Genomic DNA, 25,783 nt, shown 5'->3' with positions numbered 1-25,783 from the left:
CCAACCTTCAAGTGCCACACCATAATTTGAAGTACTTTTTACCCCCAACCTTCAGGACCACACCATGTTCTGCAGTACTGCTCACTTTCAGCCTTCAGTATGACACCGTGTTCTACAGTAATGATAACCACCAGGCTTCAGTACCACAGAATATTCTGTGGCAATGCTAACTCCCAGCCTTCAGTACCACACAATGTCCTGTAGTAATTTTAACCACCAGCCTTCAGTACCACAGAATATTCTGTGGTAATGCTAACTCCCAGCCTTCAGTACCACACAATGTCCTGTAGTAATTTTAACCATCAGCCTTCAGTACCACAGATTATTTTGTGGTAATGCTAACTCCCAGCCTTCAGTACCACACCATGTCCTGCAGTAGCACTAAAGTACAGTTTTGTACCTACCATAAATGTAGATGTTCGAGTGCTAATACAGCTGCAGTAATCACAGATGGGTTTTCAGCCGTCAGGCGGTCCCTCGGTCGGCCGAATTCCAAAGTCTTGGTCCGGCGTCGGTTGTCGTCGCTTACTCTTCTGACGTCAGTAAGGCCAGAGTATATAAGACACAGCCGACGCCATGTTCTTCAGTCTTTCTTGCCCCAGATGTCAGGTGCCCCCAAAAGGAAGGCAATACATAAATAAGGCTTATCTACATATGCAGGCAATGCAATGTAATGCAAAATCAGTGTAAGCAAGCAAATAAAACATAGCAGGATAACCCAGTCAGGTGGTATGAAGAGGTTGTTAGGCCCCATGCCTTTACCAAGTGGGGAAACTGCAGCTGTATTAGCACTCGAACATCTACATTTATGGTAGGTACAAAACTGTACTATGTTCATCGTGCATACAGCTGCAGTAATCACAGATGGGTAGAGTCCCAAAGCAATGCATAGGGTGGTAGGTACTATGAGGAACTGGGTTGAGCCAGAATGCCCTGCAAAACAGCAGTGGCAAAGCCTGCTCTTGTTCTGGAATATAAGGGTAGGTGGTAGTGTTTTGTGAAGGTATGTACAGAACTCCAAGTGGCTGCCTCCAAAATATCCTTAGTAGGAACGCCTCTGAGGAAGGCTGTAGAGGTGGCTGTGGCCCTGGTGGAGTGAGATCTGATACCAGTAGGGACAGATTTCCCATGATAGGAATAACAAAACCGTATGCAGTGGCCAATCCACTTGGAAATGGTCTGTTTGGTAACTGGTTTCCCCTGAGGGCGTATGGCATAGGACACAGAAAGTTGTTCTGATTTCCTGAAGGACTTTGTTCTGTCCAAATAAGAACGTAGCTGCCTATGGATGTCTAAAGTGTGAAGCAGCCTCTCCCCTTTGTTTTGAGGGTTAGGATAAAAGGTAGGTAGGTGTATGGCTTGATTTAAGGCTACCCTGGATACCACTTTTGGCATAAAAGATGGGTTGGTAAAGGGAAACCCTGTCCTGATGGAAGATGAGGAAGGGCTGCACCGCCATGAGGGCCTGTAGTTCAGAAACCCTACGAGCTGAAGTGATGGCCAGAAGGAAAGCTGTTTTCCAGGACAAATGTTGCAGATCTGTTGAGGCAGCAGGTTCAAAGGGAGGCAATGTTAATTTTTCTAGTATGTAATTAAGGTCTCAGGCTGGTATTGGTTGCTTCCTTGGAAGTCTTATATTCTTAGCCCCTCTGAGGAACTGTCGTAAGAGTGGTGAGAGAATAAAGGAGGATCCGTGTTGAATTCTGCAGAAATGGCTGACGCATGTATTTTTATGGAAGAAAATGAAAGTCCACTGTTCAGCAGTTCAGCTAGGTACTGTAAAACCTGAGGCAAGTTCAATTTTCTAGGGTCCTGGCCTCTTTTCTCATTCCAACAGCAAAACCGCTTCCATTTTGCAGAGTAAGCTTTTCTAGTAGATGGTCTTCTGGCCTCCAAAATGACATCCTGCACCTCCTTGGAGAGTAGGGACTGTTGTGGTGTCAAGGAATTTTCCATGCAGCGAGGTTGAGTGTTTTCAGCTGACTGTGAAGAGTTTTGTATCTGTTCTGAGTCAGTAGGAGAGGCATTAGAGGCAGGGACCAGGGAGGAGTATGTGTTAGGCTCCTCAGGAGTGGATACCAGTGTTGCCTTGGCCAATCTGGAGCAATCAGTATCATCCCCGGTTTGTCTGTTCTTGCTTTCAAAAGCACCTTGGGCAGAAGGGGCAGAGGTGGGAATGCATAAACTGTCCATGCTGTCCAACTGAATGAAAGGGCCCACTTTCCAGGCCTTTGGATGAAAGGTCCTTGAACAAAACTTTTCAGTTGATGGTTCCTGTGGGAGGCAAAAAATCTATGTCTGGCCTCCCCACGCTTGGATTATCTCTGTAAACACCTGAGGATGTAACTTCCATTCGTGTGGATCTGTCATATTTCTGCTTAGAGTGTCTGCCAGTGTGTTTTCCAGTCCTGGCAAGTACTGTGCTTGAAGTTCGATTTGTCTTTCCAGAGCCAAGTTCCAAAGAGTCATGGCTAGTCTGCACAAGGGGCATGAATGTGTTCCTCCTTGTTTGTTTATGTACCACATTACTGTGGTGTTGTCTGTTCTTATCAGTAATTGTCCTGGATGCAGGAAGTCCTTGAAAGCTGTAATTGCATTTATCACTGCTAGCATTTCTTTTTGATTGATGTGAAGGTGCTTTTCCTTTTGGGACCATCTGCCCTGAATGCACCTGTCCTTCATGTGCACCCCCCAGGCGTAATCTGAGGCATCTGTGGTTATGACTTGTTTTGCTTGAGGCTTGCAGAATGGAAGGCCTGTGTTTACTTGACATGCTTGGGCCCACCATAGAAATTCCTTTTGCAAACATGGAATTATTGGTATAATTGCTTCCAAACTGTGACTGTGTTGAGACCATAGATTTTTTAGGTACCACTGAAGTTTCCTCATATGCAGCTTTGCACATGGGATTAGAAGAATGCAAGATGCCATGAATCGCAGAGCCTGCAGGATTTTCCTTGCAGTAAGCCTGGTACTTTTTGCTAGTGTTTTGAAGTACTGAGATAGTTGCCCTTGTTTTTCTGGAAGATATGCCATCTGGGTGTTTGTGTCCAAGTTGGCACCCAGGAAGGTTATTTTCTGAGATGGTGTTAGTCTTGATTTCTCCTTGTTGATGGTATATCCCAGAGAAAGCAGTAACCGTGTCACATAAGCCAGATGTTCCAGTAGTATGCATTTGCTGTCCGCTTGGATCAGGCAGTCGTCCAGATAAGGGTAAATTTGTATCCCTTGAAGTCTGCAGTAGGCAATCACTGATGCCAGGCACTTTGTGAATACTCTGGGCAGTAGATAAGCCAAAAGGCAATGCAGAGAATTGATAGTGGATTGAACCTGCAAGAAATCTGAGGTATCTTCTGCAGCTTTGTCTGATTGGGACATGCAGGTATGCCTCCTTGAGGTCCAATGTTACCAGCCAAAACTCCTTGCCCAGCATGGGAAGAAGTTGCTGTAATGTGAGCATCTTGAATTTTGGCACAGTAGGAATGTGTTTAGGATGGATAAGTCCAAAATGGGTCTCCAGTCGGTTCCTTTCTTGGTACCAGAAAAGTCTTGAATAAAAACCTTGACCTTGTTGGAGTGTAGGTACCTCTTGTATAGATCTCATGTTTAGGAGCTTTGAAATTTGCAGTTGTGCCTCTGCCCTTTGATTTTGTGGCAGGTTTGGCATGCCTCTCATTTTTGGAAGAGTGTGAAATTGAAATTTGTAGCCTCTGTTTATAATGTCCAGTATCCATTTGTCTGTTGTGACAATATGCCAATTGCTTGCAAATAATGCTAGTTTCCCTCCCAAAGGTGCTGCCAGCTGAGACATGCTTGGCATGGAAATGAGGGAGTCATTGGGTTTGCTTCCTGTATTGTTGTGCACTGTCTTCACCACCTCTTGGTGCTGGAGATTGCCATTGTCTGCCTCTATATGATCCTTGTGATTGCCCTCTGCCCCTTGTGCATCTGTATCTACCTCTTTGGGGCTTGTCAGTGGCTGGAAAGGACCAGTTTTTTGAAGGCCAATTTCTGCTAAACGTGGTGGTTGGACCTGTAAGAAAGCCTTGACAGTTTGCATAGATTTGGCTTTTTCTTCCATTTTCCGTAGTATCTCCTCAGCATTAGTACCAAAAAGTACATCCTTTTGTAAAGGAGCATCAAGAAGTTTAGCTTTCACATGATCAGGTAAATTTTGTTCCCTAAGCCAGGCATGTCTGCGAATGACTGATCCTGTAGCAGCCGCTCTACTGGAAGCCTCTAGGGCATCATAACCACATTGTAAAGTGTGTTTACCCACATGCTCTGCACTATGCATCATATCCTGTAACTCCTTTAAATCTGGTTGTTCAGGTTGAGACATTTTGTTCCTTAATTGTGATAACAGGAACTGTTGATATTTAATCATATGAAACTGACAGTTTAAGGCCCTCATGGCTAGGGTGGCCGAGGTATATACCTTTTTACCCCACCTTTCTAGAGATCTGGATTCCCTTTCTGCAGGGAGTGGGTTCTTGGCAGTGGAGGCCTTTAATCCCTTGGGGCCTTGTGAAATGGTTTCAGGGTCAGCATTATGGCCTTTGTAGAGAAATTGGTGAGAGCTGGGTACTCTAATACCTATCAGGTTTTACTGGTGCAGGAGGCAGAGAATCAGGGTTAAGGCAAGCCTCGAATAGACATCATCCAGTACATCCAAAACAGGGGTATAGCCAGAGGTCTGTGCTGAAGTAACCAAAGAAATTCCCTAAGTCTTTTCTTGGAATCTGAAAAGTCTTGGCCTTCCCAATGGAAGTGTTCCCTCAAAGTGTGCAAGGTTTCCCCAAAGAAAAATCCTCAGGAGGGGATACAGAAGGAATGGACTGTTCTGCATCCGAATCCTCAAAAGGGGAGTAAGAGTATTCCTCTGCATCAGAATGTTCTGATAAAATGGATCCCTGATCAGAAGAGGGAGATTCTTCCTCCACTCTGGGTCTCTTGTCAGGAGGGGGCTGAGAACCTCTGATAAGAGTAATTAAATCCTCAGCCATTTTAAGCATCTGTTTCTTAGGCATGGGTCCAGGAGATGGGCCCTGTGCAACAGGCCTCGTGGGATGCCTGGCTGCTTTGGATTTAGTAAAAGCCTTTATTGAAAAAGAAGATGAGGGCCTAAATACACCATGGGTGGAGGTGGACCTGTCCACATTAGTAGGCTCGACATTAGCAGGGGCTTCGGTTGTAGTCTGGGAAAGGACCGAGGACCCAGCGGTCTCGGGTACAGAGAACACCGCCAAAGGGGTGTCGTCGGTAGTCAGGGACTGCAAAGGCGTCTCGCTGAGAACCGGACCACGTGTAGCCTGTTTTGGCGTGGTGTCGCCCGCGGGCCTCGCGTGTCGGTCCTTTTCCGGACAAAATGGTAGTCGGAGTGTCCGACATCTTATAATCAAAAGCTTTACCAAAGTAGTGTTGGGCGAACTCCGCCCGACGCTTGATAGTGCGTTTATTGAAGGTGCGACAGCACGAGACGCCGTGGTCTGGGCCCAAACAAGGTATGCAACGGAATGGAAATCCTTATGCGGTATTTGCTTCCCACAAGAAATACAATTAATAACTTTTTCTGACATCGGTCTGAGGCAAGAAAAGTTGCCCCACGGGGATACTTAGCTTTAAAGAAGACTTCGGTTCCAATTTTTTTTTTTCGTAATTCAGGAGCTGGCCGACCGGCACTTGCGAACTGCTTCTGCTTCAGGCAGGCAAAAGACTGAAGAACATGGCGTCGGCTGTGTCTTATATACTCTGGCCTTACTGACGTCAGAAGAGTAAGCGGCGACAACCGACGCCGGACCAAGACTTTGGAATTCGGCCGACCGAGGGACCGCCTGACGGCTGAAAACCCATCTGTGATTACTGCAGCTGTATGCACGATGAACATCACCCAAGCAGCAGCACCACATCATCTGCAGTAAAGTACTCATACAGGAACTGCTATGTTAGGAAAACTATCACAATATAATATAAAGTAGCTGCAAAATGTTATTATTTGTAAAACATAAATGTGAAGGATAACAGGGAAACAAAGAATTAAGTACTGTGAAAAATCATGGGCACTGCAGTGTATTAGTGGGGAATTTGATGGAGAACTTCCATGCTTAACCTTCAGATGTCAAAGATAAACACACAAGGAATTTCTAGAAATAGTAGTCACATTAAATTACGAGGGCTACAGATATAACGGAAAAGTAGTCTACAAAAATGGGTTTAGCACCGCAGATTGACCAAAAATAAAAGAATTAGCAAAATTTCAATTTAAAATAGAGAAAATAATCAGATACTGGGAGAAAATCAGCATCTTTGAAAAATTAAAACTAAAAACAGCTGAACTCATAGCTAGCCACTCTGAACGGATAAGGCTAGTTCACTAAAATAACAAAGGAATTCCCACAGAAAACAAAATTAATTAAAGTTTATGAAGTTAGGTCAAGAGCTTTCATCCCATTACATATAGGGACTTCTTAGGAACACATTTTAAAAGACACAGGAAGTTTATAAAGGCTTCATAATCAGCTTAATTAATAGAAACTAATTAGACAATTACACAGAGCATACACAAAATTTATAAAATACACCAAAAATATTCAATAGTATTAAAATTCTAACAATAAAATTTTGTCATTGTCAACTTTCTTAGATGTTCAAAACTATAAACTGTTAACTAAAAATACCTAAAGGTAGAAAATAAATAAAATGAAATATAAATGAAATGAAAGTAAAGTAAGCTTAAAAAATGAACAACTTCAGAGGGGTGAGTTTACTAACACCAGATTATCATAAATTTATGATTTATTTAATCTATAGTCCCTGCACCTTCACGTTTAACATAGGCAAAATAAATACATTTTCATTAATCCTTGGTGGGTTTGTGGCATTAAGTTTTAAATGCCACAACAACTCTTGTTTCTCTAAATCTAATTCCCACCAACCACCCATAGGGTTCAGAGGGATGATATCCAAAATGCCAAACTTAAATTTTGTAAAACCCTGACAATTTACACTGTTTAAATAAGGCATTACTAGCATTCTTCATTGCTATGGCATAAAGGTGTTCGTAAATTCTCTTCTTTAATTGCCTCTGTTTTACCTACAAATCTATTGGACAGAATTTATACAGCTATTCTGCCATTATTCAATGGAACAAGCTACCCATGTCCATGAATTCAAGAAGATGCTCAAACACTACCTAAACAGCATCTGGACCTATCACTGTAACCACCCTACCTGAACCTAGTCCCTACTCCTCCACTACTTTCTCTCCTCCTCCCTTTCCTCCTATTCCTCAATCTCCTCCCTTTTCTGAAATGTACCTCATTATAACCAACCTCCTATTGTGACAAGACAGTCACTCCCTACTCCAGTCACCTAAAGCCTTATTGTCCAACATATTAAATGTCTACACCTCCTGTAGAGTACTAAAGATACTGCTGGAAATAGTACAGCTGTTCCCTGAAACAGTCCGAACATGTTTCTGACACGTTTTGTTATTACTACTCTACCCACTTCTGTACACTGAATACATATCTCTTTTTGCTGGTTTTATTCTTACTTACACTGTTACGGATACTGTGCTTAATTATTGTACATTATTTTATCATGTTTATTTCTTGTTTTCTTGTAATGTGCTGAAAAAAGAGCAATAACCCAGCCAGACTATCCCAGTCAACAAACATCAAATAAATTAATTCACTAAATAAATACATAATAAATAAATAAATAAACAAATACTACGGCTCACCCCAACCTTCAGTACCACACCATGTTCTGCAGTACTGCTCACACTTCAGGCTTCAGTACCACACCATGTTCTGTAGCACTGCTCACACTTCAGCCTTCAGTACCACACCATGTTCTGTGGTACTTCTCACCCTTCAGGCTTCAGTACCACACCATGTTCTGTAGCACTGCTCACACTTCAGCCTTCAGTACCACACCATGTTCTGTGGTACTTCTCACCCTTTAGGTTTCAGTACCACACCATGTTCTGTAGTACTGCTCACACTTCAGGCTTCAGTACCACACCATGTTCTGTAGTACTGCTCACACTTCAGGCTTCAGTACCACACCATGTTCTGTAGTACTGCTCACACTTCAGACTGCAGTACCACACCATGTTCTGTAGTACTGCTCACACTTCAGACTGCAGTACCACACCATGTTCTGTAGTACTGCTCATGCCCAGCCTTCAGTGCCACACCATGTTCTGCAGCACTACTCACCCCAGCCTTCAGTACCACACCATGTTCTGTAGTACTGCTCACCGTTCAGGTTTCAGTACCACACCATGTTCTGTAGTACTGCTCATGCCCAGCCTTCAGTACCACACCATGTTCTGTAGTACTGCTCATGCCCAGCCTTCAGTACCACACCATGTTCTGTAGAACTACTCACCCCAGCCTTCAGTACCACACCATGTTCTGTAGTACTACTCACCCCAGCCTTCAGTACCACACCATGTTCTGTAGTACTGCTAACCACCAGCCTGCAGTACCCCACCATGTTCTGTAGTACTGCACACCCCCAGCCTGCAGTACCACACCATGTTCTGCAGCACTACTCACCCCAGCCTGCAGTACCACACCATGTTCTGTGGTACTGCTAACCACCAGCCTTCAGTACCACACCATGTTCTGCAGCACTACTCACCCCAGCCTTCAGTACCACACCATGTTCTGTAGTACTGCACACCCCCAGCCTTCAGTACCACATCATGTTCTGTAGTACTGCTCACCCACAGCCTTCAGTACCACACCATGTTCTGTAGTACTGCTCACCCCAGCCTTCAGTACCACACCATGTTCTGTAGTACTGCTAACCACCAGCCTGCAATACCACACCATGTTCTGCAGAGCTGGAAGATATTTCAGAATGGACATCACAATCTGTAGCTAGCAGGCATGATGCAGCAATTGGACTTGGTTTATTTTAGGAAAAGTGTCTTGGCCCAGCATAATGAATAGGGTGTGCTTTCACATGTTTGGAGGATTATTTCACCCTTGTGTTCTGAACATAATCCCCCCTCTATACCTCCAGCAGACTGTTGACCTGCTTATGTACTCACTGCTGGTTCTGTTACCAGGAAGTTGCCTTGGTTGTAATACTTATTATGTACTTACTGCTGGTTCTGTTACCAGGAAGTTGCCTTTGTTGCACTGTTGCTTTCCCTTCAGTCTCAGCAGCTGGAATTGTTTCATCTTTCATAAGTAACAGAAGTTCATACAATGGGATGTTATAACCTGCAAATGAAAGTAAATGTACAGTTACCACTGCATCCTTCCAGTAGTTTGTACACTTTGTTTACAATGGTTTAATCACACAAGTCTATAACATATTTATAAAAGTACACTACAAAAAAGCTACATTGTATCAAGTACTGTGGACAATACCATCTCTGGAGACAAATGACTACTTTTCCATCTTCCTTTGTTATATTACTATCTCATCCTACAGTCTCTCTCAATAAAAACATTCTAAGTAAGAAAGAAGCTAATTAACACATTCTTAATTTATTGTTCATATGTGTGTGTGTGTACTCCCACGTGTGTTTTTGTGTAATTCCTATAGCAGCTATCTCTCAGAGCTGAATTTCAAAAAAGTCTGGTTTCAAAATATTCCAGCATGAACCTCAGCCAGTGTAGACGGGGATTAAATTATATGAATTACAGCAAGGAATTCTAGTGCAAACAAAAAAATAAAAGCTCTCTAATAAAAAAACAGTATGCTCAGACTATATGAAATAAATAGATACATAAAAAAGTACAATACGGTTGTTGCTGTCTTTCAGCTTTTCCCAGTTAGGGGTCGCCACAGCGGAACACCAGTCTGCTAATGATTGGCAGTAGATTTTCACGAACGTCGAGGTGCCAGCTCGACGTTCAACCTTCAACGAAGGCACGCCCATTTATACATGTCTTTCGAACGCCCACCCAACCGCGGGGAAGACATGCAGACTCCACACGGAAGGCATTCCCCGCACTCCAGACGAGAATTGAACGGGAGAGCCTCTTGCTGTGAGGCAACAACTCCACCGCTGCACCACCACGGATGTACAATACGGTAACTGTTTAAAATGTCCAAGCCTGCTTTAGCAAGTCCTCTAATGCTGAGACTGAGTGGCCATAAAAAATGGACTTGCAGATGTTAAGTCTGAGATGGTCACTTCTCGGAGTATTCTCTTTTCTCCAAGGTATGGCAGTCTCAGAGTTAATATATACGTTTGGGACATGTGGGGGGCTTGCCCCATGTAAAAAAGGAAATTTAAAAGGAGAAGAGTGATGCTCCATATTTATAGGTTCACAGGTTGGTACTAGGTTATTGGCCCTTGGGCCTATACAAGCCTAGCCATAACATTTCCCTGGCTATTTCTTCCCACACGATTTACTTCCCTGGACCCCTGTCTAGCAGGATGACTGACATGACGTGTTCTTGTTCTTTGTTCTTCTTCTGAATACTTTTCCAGCATATCAGCACTCTGCATTACATATACTGACATTTCTATAAGAAACTGTAAATATATCTGCATTTTACAATGGTAAACACAATAGAAATTCTGTTATGATTCAATGCTTTAATACAAAGAACATGAAGTCTGCCACTAACCAGAAGTACACCATTTCAGAGTGGTTCTGGAGTTCCTTAACTAGCACTAGGTTAAACACTTACCTTTCTCAGTTAAATTTTTCCAAGCCTTTTGGATTTCTAGTACCATAACAGGAATGGATACCATTTCTATGTCAAATTATGATTAACATTCATGAAATTAGTATTGTTTCAATTTTTGATGCTAACCAAAAGTGCTCTTCACAGAACCTGCAATGTGCCCAGAACTGACTCATGTAAGTCACATGGAGTTACATGTATCAATATTATATCTAACTATGACTATAAATTCTTATTTATAAGACACATTGCTCGTACTACTATCGGAACTGTTTGGGTAGCCTTCTTCCACAGTGCCCTCATTTATGCCTGCAAATCTTGTTATTTTACGACTGTGTCTCTGTGTACGTAAGACAGCGTAATCACTGAGTGTAGCAATTTCACTATCGGTGCTACCTTTGTTTTATTTTCTTGGACTACTATATTTGGCTTTCTCGCATCTATTTTCTGAACTGTTGGTAATGGGTGATTCCATGTGATATAAACTTCATCATCCTCTACATTGCTGTGTGGATCATGTTTCCATGCCTCTCAGCTCCTTCAGTTTTGTAAAGTTTGCACAACCCCCAGTGTAACAGTCGTACCACATTATTATGCTTTTCAGTAAACAGGCCCTCTGTCATTTGTGTATCGCACCCAGCGACAAGACGTGTGACCGTTTCTAGTTCTGTTTTACAGAACCTGCATTTGTCTGCTTCTCCCACATGTTCAATGGAATTGTAAATCAGCATGTACATAATCCTGGACCACTAATATTAACCTGCATCTTTTGGTTTAAATGTACATAATCCTGGATCAGTAATATTAACCTGCATCTTTTGGTTTAAATGTACATAATCCTGGACCACTAATATTAACCTGCATCTTTTGGTTTAAATGTACATAATCCTGGATCAGTAATATTAACCTGCATCTTTTGGTTTAAATGTACATAATCCTGGACCACTAATATTAACCTGCATCTTTTGGTTTAAATGTACATAATCCTGGGCCACTAATATTAACCTGCATCTTTTGGTTTAAATGTACATAATCCTGGGCCACTAATATTAACCTGCATCTTTTGGTTTAAATGTACATAATCCTGGGCCACTAATATTATCCTGCATTGTTTGGTTTAAATGTACATAATCCTGGGCCACTAATATTAACCTGCATCTTTTGGTTTAAATGCACATAATCCTGGACCACTAATATTAACCTGCATCTTTTGGTTTAAATGTACATAATCCTGGACCACTAATATTAACCTGCATCTTTTGGTTTAAATGTGCATAATCCTGGACCACTAATATTAACCTGCATCTTTTGGTTTAAATTTACATAATCCTGGACCACTAATATTAACCTGCATCTTTTGGTTTAAATGTACATAATCCTGGACCACTAATATTAGTCTGCATCTTTTGGTTTAATTGTACATAATCCTGCACCACTAATATTAACCTGCATCTTTTGGTTTAAATGTACATAATCCTGGGCCACTAATATTAACCTGCATCTTTTGGTTTAAATGTACATAATCCTGGACCACTAATATTAACCTGCATCTTTTGGTTTAAATGTACATAATCCTGGGCCACTAATATTAACCTGCATCTTTTGGTTTAAATGTACATAATCCTGGGCCACTAATATTAACCTGCATCTTTTGGTTTAAATGTACATAATCCTGGGCCACTAATATTAACCTGCATCGTTTGGTTTAAATGTACATAATCCTGGGCCACTAATATTAACCTGCATCTTTTGGTTTAAATGTACATAATCCTGGGCCACTAATATTAACCTGCATCTTTTGGTTTAAATGTACATAATCCTGGGCCACTAATATTAACCTGCATCTTTTGGTTTAAATGTACATAATCCTGGGCCACTAATATTAACCTGCATCTTTTGGTTTAAATGTACATAATCCTGGGCCACTAATATTAACCTGCATCTTTTGGTTTAAATGTACATAATCCTGGGCCACTAATATTAACCTGCATCTTTTGGTTTAAATGTACATAATCCTGGGCCACTAATATTAACCTGCATCTTTTGGTTTAAATGTACATAATCCTGGGCCACTAATATTAACCTGCATCTTTTGGTTTAAATGTACAAAATCCTGGGCCATTAATATTAACCTGCATCGTTTGGTTTAAATGTACATAATCCTGGGCCACTAATATTAACCTGCATCTTTTGGTTTAAATGTACAAAATCCTGGGCCATTAATATTAACCTGCATCGTTTGGTTTAAATGTACATAATCCTGGGCCACTAATATTAACCTGCATCTTTTGGTTTAAATGTACATAATCCTGGGCCACTAATATTAACCTGCATCTGTTGGTTTAAATGTACATAATCCTGGGCCACTAATATTAACCTGCATCTTTTGGTTTAAATGTACAAAATCCTGGGCCATTAATATTAACCTGCATCGTTTGGTTTAAATGTACATAATCCTGGACCACTAATATTAACCTGCATCTTTTGGTTTAAATGTACATAACCCTGGCCCACTAATATTAACCTGCATCTTTTGGTTTAAATGTACATACTCCTGGACCACTAATATTAACCTGCATCTTTTGGTTTAAATGTACATAATCCTGGACCAGTAATGTTAACCTGCATCTTTTGGTTTAAATGTACATAATCCTGGGTCACTAATATTAACCTGCATCTTTTGGTTTAAATGTACATAATCCTGGGCCACTAATATTAACCTGCATCTTTTGGTTTAAATGTACATAATCCTGGGCCACTAATATTAACCTGCATCTTTTGGTTTAAATGTACATAATCCTGGGCCACTAATATTAACCTGCATCTTTTGGTTTAAATGTACATAATCCTGGGCCACTAATATTAACCTGCATCTTTTGGTTTAAATGTACATAATCCTGGACCACTAATATTAACCTGCATCTTTTGGTTTAAATGTACATAATCCTGGGCCACTAATATTAACCTGCATCTTTTGGTTTAAATGTACAAAATCCTGGGCCATTAATATTAACCTGCATTGTTTGGTTTAAATGTACATAATCCTGGGCCACTAATATTAACCTGCATCTTTTGGTTTAAATGTACATGATCCTGGGCCACTAATATTAACCTGCATCTTTTGGTTTAAATGTACATAATCCTGGACCACTAATATTAACCTGCATCTTTTGGTTTAAATGTACATAATCCTGGGCCACTAATATTAACCTGCATCTTTTGGTTTAAATGTACATAATCCTGGGCCACTAATATTAACCTGCATCTTTTGGTTTAAATGTACATAATCCTGGGCCACTAATATTAACCTGCATCTTTTGGTTTAAATGTACATAATCCTGGACCACTAATATTAACCTGCATCTTTTGGTTTAAATGTACATAATCCTGGACCACTAATATTAACCTGCATCTTTTGGTTTAAATGTACAAAATCCTGGACCACTAATATTAACCTTACATCTTTTAGTTTAAATTCACTTTTCCTTAACCATTGCTGTCATATCCTAATCAACATGAGGTTGTTCCAGGAGTTTTCTATACTTGCAACTACATCTCTGCCTTTTCCACATTTCTTGCCTTCTCATCTGATCCTTCACCGTATATATTCCTTCCTTTGTTTTTTGACACATTCAGTTGCTGTCTGATTTTTGTCACCTCTGGTTTAATTTCCATTCCCGCTCGACACGGATATGTTTCTGCTAAACTAAGCAGAGAAGTCATCTTAGACTTTTTCCACCTCATGTTTTAAAACTTTTAGTATGTTTGGATCTGGTGAAGTTAGAAATATGTATACAGTCTTCTGATTGCACATCTACAAATGTAATCAATTTTGAGGAGGCCCACACCTCTTTAAGAATGAGGAATATATAATCTCTGTATATATTGATTTTTACATATCATCTGAAAAGCATGAAGCATTTTTCTTGTTTTCCTGTTCAACTGATCCGGTACTTTTAGAGAACAATCACCCCAAAACTGTAAGTTAGAACAGGAAGATCAAATTGGTTTATAGCTTGGAATTTGTTCCTAGATGTCAGGGCTGTTTTCACTATTAATTTTAGTCATCTAAAATATTCCCTACTGAGTTTTGTACACATTTGTTCATGTTTGATTATGGATCCTTTCTCAGTTTAATTTCTCCAAGTCTTTCTAATACCATGACAGGATGGACCCCATTCATATGTCAAAGTTTGATTAAAGATCATGAAATTAGTATTGTTTCAGTCTTTGATGTTAGCCAGGAGTGCTCTTTGCAGAGCCTACAATGTGCCCAGAAGTGACATCTCCTGCAATTCATATGGACTTACATGTATCGGTAACATATCTAAATATCACTATAAATTATTTTTTTATAAGACCCATTACTCCTACTACTGTTGGAACTGTCTGGTTATCCTCCGTCCAAATTGTCCTCATTTCTGCCTACAAATCCTGGTATTTTATGACTTTGTGTCTCTCTCCGTACATAAGACTATAGTTATTGGGTGCAGCAGTTTCAGTGATCAATGCTACTTTAGTCTTCTTTTTATGGATTACTACATCTGGTTTTCTCACATCTATTTTTGAACTGTTGGTAATGGATGATCCCATGTAATATACACCATCATTTTCTATAATGCTTTGTAACCCATATTTCCATTGTTTCTCAGCTACTTCAGTATTATAATGTTTACAAAATCCCCATTGCAACAGTGTTGTTACATTATTATGCCTTTCTGTATAAAGGCCTTCTGCCATTAGTTTAACAAACCCAATAACAAGATGTGCGACTGTTTCCAAGTCTATTTTGCAATTTTCAAAACCTGCATATCTGTTTCTCCAGCAAGTTCAATGGACTTTGACAACCAAGGTGTATGTAGTCCACTATCCTGCTCAGCCAATATTAACCTTTCATCTTTTGGTTTAAATTCACCTCTCCTTTCCTGCATTAGATACTCATCGACATGATGCTGTTCCAGGAGTTTTCTGTACTTCCAACTAGATTAATGTATTTTCCACATTTCTTGCCTCCTCATCTGATCCTTCACGTTATATTCCTTCTATTGCTTTTTGGAACATTCAATTGCTGCTTGATTTTTGTCTGCTTCTGGTTTAATTTCCATTCCTGTTTGACACGGACATGCTTCTGCTAAACTAAGCAGGGAAGTCATCTTGGACTTATTCTCCTCATGTTTTAAAACTTTCACTACATGTAGATCTTGTGAGGTGAGCAGATATGTATGCAGTCCTATGACTACAGATCTATACATGTAATCAATTTCAAGGAGGCCCATTCCTCCTTTAGAACAGGGAATATGTAATCTTAGTATACACTGATTTTTTTTTGTTTGCTTTCCTTTCCAACTGATTCAATACCTTTTGGAGCCAGTCAATCACCCCAGAAATGTGAGCTAGAACAGGATGAGCAAATGCTTTATAGCTTTATAGACATCAGGGTTGTTTTCAGTATTAATTTTAGTCTTCTAAAATATTCCTTATTGTTCATATTTTACTGTTGATCCTTCATCAATTCCCAAATATTTATACACTCCCTTCTGCTCAAGTTCTTTCACACCAGATTCCTGTCCCAGACTGATATTTTATTGGTACTACATCTTTCCTGCTTTAAAGGTTGCTTTTGCATGTTTATCAAGACCAAATAACACTCTTATATCATCTGAGAAAATTTTGAGCACTTGCAGTTGTGCTTTCAGTTCCTCATCTGATGAGCTAAGTTTTAATTCATCCACAAAAAGGAGGTAAGAGGTCTTTACACACTGTTGTTTTATGGGAGCCAAATTTCAGCCATGAACTAATCTGTTAAGTAGATGGCTTAATGGGTTAAGGTCAAAACAAAAGTGCAGTGGTGACAGAGTCACCCTGAATCATCCTCCCATTAATTTTTAACCCTGGGATAAAAATGTGTCCTTTATCATGGCTTAGCTGCAAAATGGCTTGCCAGTGTTTCATGGCTACTGTAATCAATCATTGTAGAGTATATCTTATGCATTTGTAAGCACTTTTATCCATGAATGTGGGATGATGTCAAATGCTTTTTGTAGTCTATCCATGCCATGCTTAGATTCTTCCCATTTTTACAATTCCCCAATATGACTTTAACAACAAATGATCCATTGTTCCACATCACGTTCTTTTGTTACCATTTTGTTCTATTGCCATGACCGAGTTTTCTTCTAAATGACTAAAAACTCTGTCAGCATCAATTCCAGTGTACAGCTTATACATCATTGCACAACAAGTTACTGGGTCTATAGTTTTTAGGCTATCTTGCAGGTTCACTCTTGAGGAGTATTATTTTCCTGTTGTTGACCAGGTTGGCGTCTGTTCAGGGTGTGCATATAAATGGCTCTTACTCATGGCTAAATCTTCATTTTATTTATTTATTTACATTTGTTGACCGGGAGTGTCCGACTGGACGTAGGTCCATTTTCAGCGGAGGCCTGGGGAGAAAAGCTCCACAGTTAAAATAAACAGACAGTAGTAACAATGGATTACATAGCGATTAACAATTTAACATAGCAATTACTTACAACATATTTACAGATGAAGAACATAGTACATCAGTAGGCAACTAGAATCTTTATCTTCGAAGTACATAACAGACATTAACAAATGTTACAATAAGAAGTTCCTGCTGTATAATAAGTACTAGGCTTATTAGCATTTGAGCTTGCTATAATCAAGGTATTTAGTGGCGTGGAAAGAAAGGTAGTGGTTGGATAGGGTGGGTGATATTAGAGTGGGAGTTGCAAGGGCATAGCCAGCATGTTTTTAGGTGCGCTTTTAGTAAAGTTTTGAAGTGGGTGCATGATGGTACAGAGGTAATTGTGGGTGGGAGGGAGTTCCATAATTTGGCTATGGTGCAAGAGAATAGTGCTTCACCAGCAGAGTTATTGGCTTTAGTGATCTGCAAGTGATTTTTGTTGCTGGATCTTAGTGGTCTGGTGGTGCGATAGGGTTGGAGTAGATTCTGGAGGGATGGGGCATTTAGTGGATGGTTTACTAGTTTGTGGGCGAGTGAGAGTTGATGCCATTGAAGGAGGTGAGAGTTCAAGCCAGCCCAGTTCAGCAAGTGAGAGACAGTGGTGACTACGGTAGGATGCCCCTGTGGCGAATTTGGCAATTTTGTTGTAGCAGGTCTCTAGCTTGTTTAGATCGCATTGCCTTAGGTTGGTATATATTGGAGAGGCATAAAGTAGGGTGGAGATAAGGTGGGAATTTGCTATTGAAATCTTTGCTGCTTTGGTGAGAAGATGCTTATTTCTGTATAACGCTCCTAGTTTTTTGTGGACTTCTTTTATGGTCATGGATATGTGAATGTCAAATTTTAGTTTATTGTCTATTTCCACTCCTAGCAATTTGGTGTGTTCAGTTGGGTATATAGTGGTGTTGTCTTTTGCTGTGATGTTAAAGTGGGAGTTGTTTTGAGTATGTTTGGTGGGTTGGAAGATGAGTAGTGTAGTTTTGTTTGGGTTAAGTATTAATTGGGCATTGGATAACCAAGTTTCAACAGAGGAAAAGGCTTCCTGTGTGACTTTTTGCAGTTTGGGTAGGGACTGGGCTGAGCAGATGATGGTCAAGTCATCTGCATATTGTATGAGTGTGCCATGTGTGGTGGCAGAGGCTAGATTATTTGTGAAAGCAGAGAAGAGTAGGGGTCCAAGGATGGATCCTTGGGGAACACCTATGGAGACAGGTAGTTGGGGAGATGTGTCATTCTGCCATACAACGGATTGTTGGCGGTCAGACAGGTAACTCTGAAACCAGTTGGTGACTGATTGTCAGAAGGATAGGTTATTGAGGACAGAGATAAGTTGTTTGTGTGGGACCATATCAAATGCTTTAGATAAGTCTAGGAAAGTAGCAGAGGAGAGATAGCCATTGTTTTGATGCTGAAAGATAGTGTTAGTAAAGGAGAGTAAGGCAGTGGTGGTGCTATGGTTTGGTCGGAAACCATGCTGAGTATTGGAAAGGAGGTTATTAGTAAGGAGGTAGTCTGAGACCTGAGAGTGTATGCATCTCTCTAGTATTTTGGAGAGTGGAGAGAGAATAGCTATGGGGCGGTAACTGGTTAGTTCTGTGGAGGGTCCGCCTTTGTGCAGGGGAATTATATGTGATACTTTCCACAGTGTGGGAACATAACTTTCTGACAGAGATCGGTTAATCAAGATGGATACTGGGTAGGCCAGAGCATCAGCTGCGATATGTAGGTATTCACTTGGGAGGTTGTCTGCTGCTAATTTGGTGGGTTTAAGTTTAGTTAAGAGTTTTTTTATGTTGGAGGTAAGTACAGGAGAAAAAGAGAAGGCAGTGGGGAGATTAGTAGTTGAAGGTGTGGGTTGGAGGGGAGGGGGTTGTGTTGTTTAGCTAGTGATAGTATGGTTTGTGTGAAGTGTGTGTTGAATGAGGTAGCAATATTTTCTGAGGAGTGAGGGACGTTAGGAGGAGGGGTACTGACTTTACCTGGGTGTAGGATGGAGTTTATGGAGGACCAGAATTGTTTGGGGCTGTGTTCGGAGGAGTCTAGGGCAGAGACTGGCAGTACTGGAATTTGTCCTGTTTTATTAGCTTTCTGACTCTATTGCGTAGTTCTAGGAATTTCTGTCTAGTTGAGGGGGGTCTTGGTTTTGCGCCAGTGCTCCCAGGCTTTATCCCCATTTGTCATTTCTGACTTAGTGGTTTTCTGTAGCCATGGGGAGGGTTGTGCTTTGATTCTGGAAAGTCTTATGGGGGCATGGTAATTAAGGATGCTCAGGAAGGTAGTATTAAAAAGTAGTATTAAAAAATTCAACTGCGTCATCAAGACTGAGGTACTTTAGAGGATGCCAGTTACATTCTTTGAGGGATGAGATGAATGTGAGTGGGTTAAAGTTTAGTTTTTTACTTATTTAACGGTAGATGACAGGTTTAGCTTGGTATAGGTATTTTTTGAGTAGGAATGTTGGGGAGTGATCACTGAGGTTATCTGATAAGCAGCCTGTTATATATGACTGGGGGCTCTTACTGACTAGTATCCAATCCAGGGTAGTGTGCTTGCTGGAGTTTTTATTTATCCTGGTTGGCGACTGGACTAGTTGGGTGAAGCCATGAAGGTTTACATGATGGGTTGGATGGTTGCCAGAACAGGATTGCCAGTCAATATTGAAATCACCTAAAATTATAGTTTTTTTGGGGAGATGGTGGGTAGCCCAGCTGAGGAGGTTTTCATGCAAAAGATGTTAATAATTTTAGCCAGAATTTACATACTGCATCGGGACATAGGGTTTTCCAGTTATGAGCTTTTCTTAATTTTGTTTTAGTTACTCTGCTGTTACTTCATCCCATTTAATATCCTGTACATTTGAACTTTTTATTATTTCTTTTACTTCTTCTTCTATCCATTCAGCATCTTTGTCATGTTCTACAGGATTTTCACAGATATTTCTCCAAAATGCATCTTTCTTTTTTTGGTGGAGTTTCTATTCCTTTTATCTGGTTTCCCAGTTCTGTATAAAACTTTTTGGAGTCATCAATAAATTACTTGTTTTGTACTTTTCCTTTGTATTTAGCTGCATATCTTCTACGTTTTCTACTTGTGCTGTTATATTTAGTTTATTACTTGCAATAATGTGCGATAGGATCCTGGTCTGTTTTGATGCTGTTCATTGCTTTTATCATGCCTTTGGGTATTTTTCCTGATCTGTTCCATCTTATGTACTCTTCTAACAGTGGCACTTCTTGTCTTAATTGCTTTATAGATTTCTCTTTTCAATATTTCCATGGTGGCAATTGATTTCTTCCTTTCCCTTACTGCCCTGCTGGTTTTCTTGGAAGACTATGTCCGTTATTAATTTAGCTGCACAGTATTATATCCTATTTACCTGTTACATTGCATGAATTTCTACAAAAAGTCTTGATTGCTGGGTTCATTTGTTTTATCAAACTTCTAACATTTTGGGTCTTATTGACTTTCTGTAATCTATTTCTTTCATTGATCTTACTGTCAATCCATCTTTATTAAATTGAGCAACTCTTCCCTTAGATCATTTTCTTCAAAACTAAGGCCCAATTTTTTCACTGTTCCCTGTGGGCATTCTAGAGAAACTCCCAAAACATCTTCCTGTGCCATATCCTCTTCATACTATGTCATTCATTGCTGTTACATACGGGAGTTCACTGGCCTATTACTCCACAACACTGACTGCGTCAGAGTTGCCACAGTTTCCTGGTCCTTCCCTTGCTGTACAACTCCAAACGAACTTTTGTACTGGCTTCCTACTGAAAACTCCAAAGTATCTTCATAAGGAAATTCGGCAGATGCTTCCTGCTCCACTGATTTCTCCTTAATTTGGGGACTCTGTGTTCTATCATGCTGTGATGTTATCAGAGTGAGATTTTCTACACCAAATCTTTCATTTGGTAAGTAATCTAACTTCAGTTTCTATTTCTATAACTTCTCCATTACTAACCCTATCTTCTACTTTCCATTACTAACCCTATCTTCTACTTTCCATTACTAACCCTATCTTCTACTTTCCATTACTAACCCTATCTTCTACTTTCCATTACTAATCCTATCTTCTACTTTCCATTACTAACCCTATCTTCTACTTTCCATTACTAACCCTATCTTCTACTTTCCATTACTAACCCTATCTTCTACTTTCCATTACTAACCCTATCTTCTACTTTCCATTACTAATCCTATCTTCTACTTTCCATTACTAACCCTATCTTCTACTTTCCATTACTAACCCTATCTTCTACTTTCCATTACTAACCCTATCTTCTACTTTCCATTACTAACCCTATCTTCTACTTTCCATTACTAACCCTATCTTCTACTTTCCATTACTAACCCTATCTTCTACTTTCCATTACTAACCCTATCTTCTACTTTCCATTACTAACCCTATCTTCTACTTTCCATTACTAACCCTATCTTCTACTTTCCATTACTAATCCTATCTTCTACTTTCCATTACTAACCCTATCTTTTACTTTCCCTCTCTGTGTTCTTATTTTTTGAAATGCAACATTTTCCATATCTGGCTGCCTTTACCTGTATTACTCTTCAAATATCTTTTTAGTGCTGCTTTTTTATTGATTAGTTTTGCTTTCACCTTTGCATAAATATTGCACCACATTAAATCTCTTTTCCTTTCCCATGTCCATATTTCTTCTTCACGTCTCCTGATCCTGCTTTTCCTTATTCTGGAGACTCACTCCATCACACTGTGATGTAGCTTCTGTTAGACCTCCTACATTAAATCCCTCACTTTGCAGGCAATCCATAACTTCAACTTCTATTTCTTTAACTTCTGCTTTACTTATCTTTTCCACATTACATCTTTGTGATATTATTTTTTTTTTGTGAAATTTTCCATATCTGGATGCCTTTGCCTGTATTTTTCTTTGAATATCTTTGGGGCTGCCTTCTCTATATTAGTTAACTTGGATTTCTCCTTTGCATAAATATTGCACCACATTAAATCTCTTTCTCTTTCCCATATTTCTTCTTCAGATGGGGACTCATTGTTCTATCATGCTGTGACATAACCCATGTCAGAGTTTCTACACTAAATCCTTCCCTTCGCAGATATTCCATAACTTCAACTTCTGTTTTTTAATTTCTACTTTACTAATCTTCCATTTTATGTTCCTTCTTTGTGATCTTATTTTTTGCATTATGGAATTTTCCATATCTGGGTGCCTGTGCATGTATAATCTCTCCAAGTATCTTTGGAGCTGCTTTTTTATATTAATAAGTCCAAGATATATCACTCCCCACAGGACTAACGCTACCTGTGCCAAACTCAGTCCAAGCACATAAACTAACATAAAAGGCACAGTAGCGATGCAAGCAGTAAACACAGCACTAACCAAAATGCAGGAAACAAAGCTGAAAGAACCACTGCTTCACAAACTTTAAAATTCGGATTTATTGTAACACAAACAGAAGATGTGGTAAGCGCTTTCACCTGGATAGGCTTCTTCAGACCAAAAGAACCCCCTCTAGTACACCCTTAATATAGCAAAAAAGGTGCCAAAAACAATTAGACCATTGAAGGCACAGTACAACCATCATGGTATACAACATAAATGAAATGTTTACTCTAAAATACATTAACCATAGTAAAATAAAAACACCTGTACTACTCATAAAACATAAATAGAGTTATATAAAAAACAGATATATATAAAAAACAAAAAACTGCATAAATAACTGCATAAATTCATACTGATTGCACAACACTAACAATAAATCCTCTCATAAAAATGTGCATATCCATGTATAAAAAGCACAGTCATACATATCACTTCAATCTCCTGGACTTCAGGAAATGTCTCAATGGTACTTTCTCATTCAGTCCAGGAAAAACATCTGCTCTAAGTCTAGTAATCCATTTAGATTCAATACTCTCGGTTCTACCCCTCACATCCCCCCCTAAAACTAGTGTGTGTAACATCTAGTACTTTAAAACGAAAAAGATGTGTAGAATCATTAGACAAGACATGCTTGGACAGAGCATTAACAGTGGAAAGAATCCTGATCTGGTAGAGATGTTCCCTTATTCTGTTCCTCAGTCTAGTAAATGAAAGGGCAATTTAACTTATGCACACAGGAGAGCCCTACAACAACTGAGGAGTGATGCCTCCCTTGTCATTAGACCTGCTGACAAGGGGGGGTGCCTTAGTAGTTATGGATTCCGAGTTCTATGATGAGGCAATGAGGTCTATGTTATCAGACCAAAGGTTTTACAGTTTAGTGGAACGTAAGATGGTGGATATACATGTTCATAGAATACAGATGGTTTTGGATGATTTGATTAAGACCAATGTTATTACGAATGAGTTGTATGAATATTTGTTTATTAGTGATCCCCTCCTGCCAGTGATACAGGGTCTCCCTAAGATCCATCAGGACAGTGTGTGTCCACCCATGAGGCCCACTGTTGCGGGCAGGGGGTGGATCACGGAACCATTTTCACTGTATGTGGAGAGGTTCTTGCGCCCAGTAGTTGACGCAAATGTCTATATTTTAAGGGACATGAAACAGTTCCTGTTGGATTTAGTCTGTGAGATCTGTCCCTGTCGATCTCCCATATTACTTGGTCACGATGGACGTTCAGTCCCTATTCACTGTGATACCAAACAGAGATGGGGTGCAGTTGGTGTCTGATTACTTGAAGGACAAATCTGGATTAGGTAGTGATGCAGTGGATTTGTTAGCTTTGTTTCTGGAGGTTGTGTTAGAGAACAACATCTTTTGTTTTGACTCGCAGTGCTATTTACAGATGGATGGTGTAGCTATGGGCACTTCTTGTGCAAATAGCTACGCCAACCTCTTTATGGCTGCTTGGGAGACCACGTTCTTATTTGGTATAGATGATTTTTCGAGGAATGTGATGTTGTATAGGCATTTTGTAGATGATGTGTTTTTCATTTGGAAGGGCACAAAAGATGAGTTATCTCTCTTCTTGGAGAGAGTTAATGGTTTAACGCAATATCTGAAATTTACTCATGAGGTTTCTGAGAATTGGATCTCCTTTTTGGATGTCTATGTTCAGAGATTGGAAAGTGGTCTATTGAACACAGGAGTGTACAGAAAGGAGTGTCAATGCAATTCCTATCTCCATAGATGCAGTATGCATCCAGGTTACATCTTTAGTAATATTGTGAGGGGGTCAGGTATATAGGACGTCACAGTATAATCCCAGTCAGGATAGTTTTGAGGCAGATGTCGGGGATTTATGTGACAGGTTTAAGAGCAGGGAATATCAGATATCTGATATGGAGAGAGGATTGGCAGACCTCATTAATTTGAGGGAACAAGCTGCTGTACCCTTTTTCTCTGAGATTGTAGTGGACCATGATGGTCGCTCCCAGGGTGTTCTCACTGGGAGTAGAGATCATGGTATTAGAGTGCCCTTATATTATACTAAGGATGTAGGTAGGTTGAAGGATGTGATTAGATCACACTGGGGTGTGTTAAAACTGGACTCGAATATGAGGGAAATTGTGGGTGCTGCCCCAGGTTTTGTCTATAAGAATAGATCAAATCTAAAGAAATTGCTGTGTTATCCTAATATGGCCAGTGGAGGTGATAGGGTTGCTGGTACTGTACCCTGTGGTAGTTGCAACTATTGTTGTTCCATAGATACTGATGTCCATTTCTACCATCCTGTCTATGGCACTAACCATGAAGTTAGAGTTCATGCAAACTGTGAATCTACACATGTTGTTTATTTGGCCTCCCGTGGAGCTTGTGCCGCGTTCTATGTAGGCAAGACGAACAGGAGGCTGAGGGACAGAATAATGTACCAGATCAGGATTCATTCCACTGTTAATGCTCTGTCCAAACATATCTTGTCTAATGATTCTACACATCTTTTTCGTTTTAAAGTACTAGATGTTACACAATCTAGTTTTAGGGAGGAGGATGTGAGGAGTAGAACTGACAATATTGAATCTAAATGGATTACTAGACTTAGAGCAGATGTTTTTCCTGGACTGAAAGAGAAAGTACCATTGAGACCTTTCCTGAAGTCCAGGAGATTGAAGTGATATGTATGACTTGCTTTTTATACATGGATATGCACATTTTTATGAGAGGATTTATTGTTAGGTGTTGTGCAATCAGTATGAATATATGCAGTTATTTATGCAGTTTTTTGTTTTTTATATATCTCTTTTTTTATATAACTCTATTTATGTTTTATGAGTAGTACAGGTGTTTTTATTTTACTATGGTTAATGTATTTTAGAGTAAACATTTCATTTATGTGTGTTGTATACTGTGCCTTCAATGGTCTAATTGTTTTTGGCACCTTTTTTACTATATTAAGGGTGTTCTAGAGGGGGTTCTTTTGGTCTGAAGAAGCCTATCCAGGTGAAAGCGCTTACCACGTCTTCTGTTTGTGTTACAATAAATCCGAATTTTAAAGTTCATGAAGCAGCGTTTTTTTTCAGCTTTGTTTACTGCATTTTGGTTAGTGCTGTGTTTACTGCCTGCATCGCTACTGTGCCTTTTATGCTAGTTTTTATGCTTTTTTATATTGATTCATTTAGCTTTCTCTTTTGCATAAATATTGCACAATATCAGATCTCTCTCATTCTTTTGCATGTCCATATT

At 39.9% G+C, this 25,783-nt stretch overlaps 1 protein-coding gene across 1 annotated transcript in view; it reads right to left on the bottom strand.

Moving 5' to 3' along the window:
- LOC122798776 (zinc finger protein 610-like) overlaps positions 1–25,783 on the bottom strand; it is a 334,745-nt gene that overhangs the window by 104,155 nt on the left and 204,807 nt on the right. The window contains exon 3 of the mRNA XM_044067888.1: positions 9,123–9,242. Within this exon, the coding sequence (XP_043923823.1) occupies positions 9,123–9,242 (120 nt within the window). The remainder of the gene's footprint in view (positions 1–9,122; positions 9,243–25,783) is intronic.

Source organism: Protopterus annectens, chromosome 3.part1 (assembly GCF_019279795.1).
Source record: "Protopterus annectens isolate FY-2018-M chromosome 3.part1, PAN1.0, whole genome shotgun sequence".
Lineage (NCBI taxonomy): Eukaryota > Metazoa > Chordata > Ceratodontiformes > Protopteridae > Protopterus > Protopterus annectens.
The sequence above is the reverse complement of the archived record's forward strand: the minus strand, read 5'-3'. Positions and strand labels throughout refer to the sequence as shown.